Source organism: Carcharhinus amblyrhynchos, unplaced genomic scaffold (assembly GCF_965287045.1).
Source record: "Carcharhinus amblyrhynchos unplaced genomic scaffold, sCarAmb.v2.hapA chromosome_1211, whole genome shotgun sequence".
Classification (NCBI taxonomy): domain Eukaryota; kingdom Metazoa; phylum Chordata; class Chondrichthyes; order Carcharhiniformes; family Carcharhinidae; genus Carcharhinus; species Carcharhinus amblyrhynchos.
In genome coordinates, this window is record NW_027650951.1 from 1 (window position 1) to 5,000 (window position 5,000).

The window sequence follows — 5,000 nt, forward strand, 5'->3', positions numbered from 1 at the left end:
GGGCCCAGTACCCAGCGGGAGTTGGCGTCTTTGGGCCCAGTACCCCAGCGGGAGTTGGCGTCTTTGGGCCCAGTACCCCAGCGGGAGTTGGCGTCTTTGGGCCCAGTACCCCAGCGAGAGTTGGCGTGTTTGGGCCCAGTACCCCAGCGAGAGTTGGCGTCTTTGGGCCCAGTACCCCAGCGAGAGTTGGCGTGTTTGGGCCCAGTACCCCAGCGAGAGTTGGCGTCTTTGGGCCCAGTACCCCAGCGGGAGTTGGCGTCTTTGGGCCCAGTACCCCAGCGAGAGTTGGCGTCTTTGGGCCCAGTACCCCAGCGGGAGTTGGCGTCTTTGGGCCCAGTACCCCAGCGGGAGATGGCGTCTTTGGGCCCAGTACCCCAGCGGGAGTTGGCGTCTTTGGGCCCAGTACCCCAGCGAGAGTTGGCGTCTTTGGGCCCAGTACCCCAGCGAGAGTTGGCGTCTTTGGGCCCAGTACCCCAGCGGGAGTTGGCGTGTTTGGGCCCAGTACCCCAGTGAAAGTTGGCGTCTTTGGGCCCAGTACCCCAGCGGGAGTTGGCGTGTTTGGAACCCGTACCTTAGCCCAGTGACAAGAGAATAACTAAATCGGAAATGCACATTTACATATATATATAAAAAATAACAGGTGAAGCCTCCTTCATTTTGTGAAACATTGTTGACGGTGCGGGAAAGCCTCCCAGGGGCGAGGAGATAGTTCCTGGCGGATACGGGAGTTAAGAACGATCCTCCGCGACTCTCTCCTCTCGCCCTCTCCCCGTTTCAGGTCCTGGGCGACGTGGGGAGCGTTTCCCTGAAGAACCCAGCCAGAGTTTGAAGCAAAAATTTGGCACCCGGCCTAGTAGGCCTCAGGCCTGAACGGGACGGTAGACGTACTTGTCGTGCCCGGGGGAGTATCGCCAAAACAACCAAAATCTGACCAGGCTGGTCAGGATTCCCGGAACGTTGGGGACCTAGACGGACAAGTTAGGGGGGGGGGGGGGTGAGGTGGGGGTGGGGGAGGGGAAGGGGAGGGAGGGGGAAGAGGGACGAACATTAAAATAGTCAAGTTTTCAGCAAAACTAGGCCCAGACACAGGGGCCCTCTGAACCACTTGTAATAAAAGATTCTCCCCCCACCCATCCCGGTATCCGTAACCCACACATTCCCGCTGAGGGAAGGGTCAATTTTTCAAAAGTCCCTGCATTTCCCTAGCGCCCATCTCCTCCAGGACTGATCCTCCGAGAGTGCGGCACTCCCTGGGTGCTGACCCTCCCGCAGTGCGGCGCTCCCTCAGCACCGACCCTCCCACAGTGCGGCGCTCCCTCAGCACCGACCCTCCCCACAGTGCGGCGCTCCCTCAGCACCGACCCTCCCCACAGTGCGGCGCTCCCTCGGCACCGACCCTCCCCACAGTGCGGCGCTCCCTCGGCACCGACCCTCCCCACAGTGCGGCGCTCCCTCAGCACCGACCCTCCCACAGTGCGGCGCTCCCTCAGCACTGACCCTCCCACAGTGCGGCGCTCCCTCAGCACCGACCCTCCCACAGTGCGGCACTCCCTCGGCACCGACCCTCCCACAGTGCGGCGCTCCCTCGGCACCGACCCTCCCCACAGTGCGGCGCTCCCTCAGCACCGACCCTCCCCACAGTGCGGCGCTCCCTCAGCACCGACCCTCCCCACAGTGCGGCGCTCCCTCAGCACCGACCCTCCCCACAGTGCGGCGCTCCCTCAGCACCGACCCTCCCCACAGTGCGGCGCTCCCTCAGCACCGACCCTCCCCACAGTGCGGCGCTCCCTCAGCACCGACCCTCCCCACAGTGCGGCGCTCCCTCAGCGCCGACCCTCCCCACAGTGCGGCGCTCCCTCAGCGCCGACCCTCCCACAGTGCGGCGCTCCCTCAGCGCCGACCCTCCCACAGTGCGGCGCTCCCTCAGCGCCGACCCTCCCCACAGTGCGGCACTCCCTCGGCACCGACCCTCCCCACAGTGCGGCGCTCCCTCAGCACCGACCCTCCCACAGTGCGGCGCTCCCTCAGCACCGACCCTCCCCACAGTGCGGCGCTCCCTCGGCGCCGACCCTCCCACAGTGCGGCGCTCCCTCGGCACCGACCCTCCCCACAGTGCGGCGCTCCCTCAGCACCGACCCTCCCCACAGTGCGGCGCTCCCTCAGCACCGACCCTCCCACAGTGCGGCACTCCCTCAGCACCGACCCTCCCCACAGTGCGGCGCTCCCTCAGCACCGACCCTCCCCGCAGTGCGGCGCTCCCTGCCATGGAAGATTCTGGAACTTCCTTGGCCATGCTTATTGCGTGAAGGGTCCGTCCAAGTGAGGGCCATTCAGCCCCTTGAGCCTAGCCCACATGAATCTTAACTTCTTGGACCCTCTCGAATCCTTTAACTATCTTCAACCCCCCCTCTTGATCACCCCCGTAAATCTCCCACACTCGAGGGCGCACTGACCCATCAGTTTTGCGCCTCCTTGGAGTTTAACCGCTGCAGACAGACCCCTAGACAAACCACCCCTTCCTCCCCACAACCCTCCGTGACTCACCACAATGTAGTAATCGGGGAACTGGAGACCGTACAGTGTCCATGAGGTTGACGTTAAGATTGTGGCTACTGTCAGTGAGAATGAAAGGCACTTTGTGGATCGAGTCCGTATTATCTTGGCCTGTGGGACGGAAAAGATGGAGGGAGGGGGGGATTAGCGTAATAACCAGCATCCTGAGGGCCTTACAGACAGATATTTAGCCACATGTCCCTGTCTCTTTGACAAGGTACCGCACGGTAGGTTGTTGCGTCAGGTTAAATCTCACGGGATCCAGGGTGAGGTATCGAAATGGAGACAAAATTGGCATCTTGACAGAGGCTCTGAGGCCAACTGAACGCCAGGCCTCAGGCTCTGCGGCCAACTGAACGCCAGGCCTCAGGCTCTGCGGCCAACTGAACGCCAGGCCTCAGGCTCTGCGGCCAACCAAACACTAGGCCTCAGGCTCTGCGGCCAACCAAACGCTAGGCCTCAGGCTCTGCGGCCAACTAAACGCTAGGCTTCAGGCTCTGCGGCCAACTAAACGCTAGGCTTCAGGCTCTGCGGCCAACTAAACGCTAGGCCTCAGGCTCTGCGGCCAACTAAACGCTAGGCCTCAGGCTCTGAGGCCAACTGAACGCTAGGCCTCAGGCTCCGAGGCCAACTGAACGCCAGGCCTCAGGCTCCGCGGCCAACTGAACGCCAGGCCTCAGGCTCCGCGGCCAACTGAACGCCAGGCCTCAGGCTCCGCGGCCAACTGAACGCCAGGCCTCAGGCTCCGCGGCCAACTGAACGCCAGGCCTCAGGCTCTGCGGCCAACTGAACGCCAGGCCTCAGGCTCCGCGGCCAACTGAACGCCAGGCCTCAGGCTCTGCGGCCAACTGAACGCCAGGCCTCAGGCTCTGCGGCCAACTGAACGCCAGGCCTCAGGCTCTGCGGCCAACTGAACGCCAGGCCTCAGGCTCTGCGGCCAACTGAACGCCAGGCCTCAGGCTCCGCGGCCAACTGAACGCCAGGCCTCAGGCTCCGCGGCCAACTGAACGCCAGGCCTCAGGCTCTGAGGCCAACTGAACGCCAGGTCTCAGGCTCTGCGGCCAACTGAACGCCAGGCCTCAGGCCCCACGGGAAACCACTGGCTAGGTCCCGAGCCACACGGCCAAACACATGCCCCGCCCCGAGCCACATGGCCAACCACATGCCTCGCCATCGTGGCCACGGACAAATGCTTAGGCCCCAGAGGCCTCCCTGCTGGGGCCCCCGCAAAGGCCAAGAACCAACGATGAGAAAGATGGTGAGAGATTCTGCCCTCCCCTCCCCTCCCGGCGGAGAATCGCACGCGAGTGTTTTACCAGGTCGGCCAATGGCGAGAGGTACATGCTGATCGTGAACACGCTACACAGGAGGCCCAGTTGGTTCAGACGGATTTCCAGATTCGATACCATCATGGTAAAATAGAGGTAGACAGTTGCCAGAACTGAAGACGCAAAGATAATCTTAGCCAAGACCTGAAACTATAAAGGAAAAGAGTTAAAAAAAAAACCTTCAACCACCAGACTAGGCCTCAGGCTCCAAGAGGACAATCGCTTGACATTTCACCCTTTTCCCCCATGACCTCCTGTGGCCTATCACCCTCGACCTTTCGTGTATCTCCGTACCCCGGGGCATTGACCGAGGTTGGATTCCCCCTTCGCTGGATCGAGAGGAGCTTTGGGGCAGCGGGGTTGTGGGTTCAAGTCTTCACTCCAGACACCCGGGGGCCCCGCACCAGGTCGTCGCTCGCAGTGCCAGTACTGAGGGAGGGTGGAGGTGTCGGAGGGGAGAATTGGTTGGCTGGAGGGTGGAGGGGTGTGGGGGACAACTGTGGCCAATCCCCCACACACACACACACACACATACACGCACTAGGCCCCAGGCTCTGTGGCCAACCGCACACACACGCACTAGGCCCCAGGCCCTGTGGCCATCCTCATATACACTAGGCTCCAGGCTCTGTGGCCACCCCCCGACCCATACACACACACGCACTAGGCCCCAGGCTCTGTGGCCAACCGCACACACACGCACTAGGCCCAGGCTCTGCGGCCAACCGCACACACACGCACTAGGCCCCAGGCTCTGTGGCCAACCGCACACACACACACACTAGGCCCCAGGCCCTGTGGCCATCCTCATATACACTAGGCCCCAGGCTCTGTGGCCAACCGCACACACACACACTAGGCCCCAGGCCCTGTGGCCATCCTCATATACACTAGGCCCCAGGCTCTGTGGCCAACCGCACACACACACACACACTAGGCCCCAGGCCCTGTGGCCATCCTCATATTCACTAGGCTCCAGGCTCTATAGCCACCCCCCGACCCATACACACACACACATTAGGCCCCAAGCTCTGCAGCCAACCCCCACCCCCCACCCCCCCCTCCCCACACACACACACACTCACACACACTAGGCCCCAGGCTCTGTAGCTAACCCCC

General features: G+C 62.6%; 1 protein-coding gene across 1 annotated transcript in view; it reads right to left on the minus strand.

Annotated features, from left to right (window-relative positions):
- Positions 1-572: 572 nt before the first annotated feature.
- The window catches only part of slc50a1 (solute carrier family 50 member 1), a 12,636-nt gene continuing 8,208 nt past the window's right edge, over positions 573-5,000 (minus strand). Inside the window, exons 4-6 of the mRNA XM_080185094.1 lie at positions 3,870-4,031; positions 2,545-2,664; positions 573-965 (exon numbers count right to left, since the gene is read on the minus strand). Coding sequence (XP_080041220.1) covers positions 861-965; positions 2,545-2,664; positions 3,870-4,031 — 387 coding nt within the window. The 3' untranslated portion in view covers positions 573-860. The remainder of the gene's footprint in view (positions 966-2,544; positions 2,665-3,869; positions 4,032-5,000) is intronic.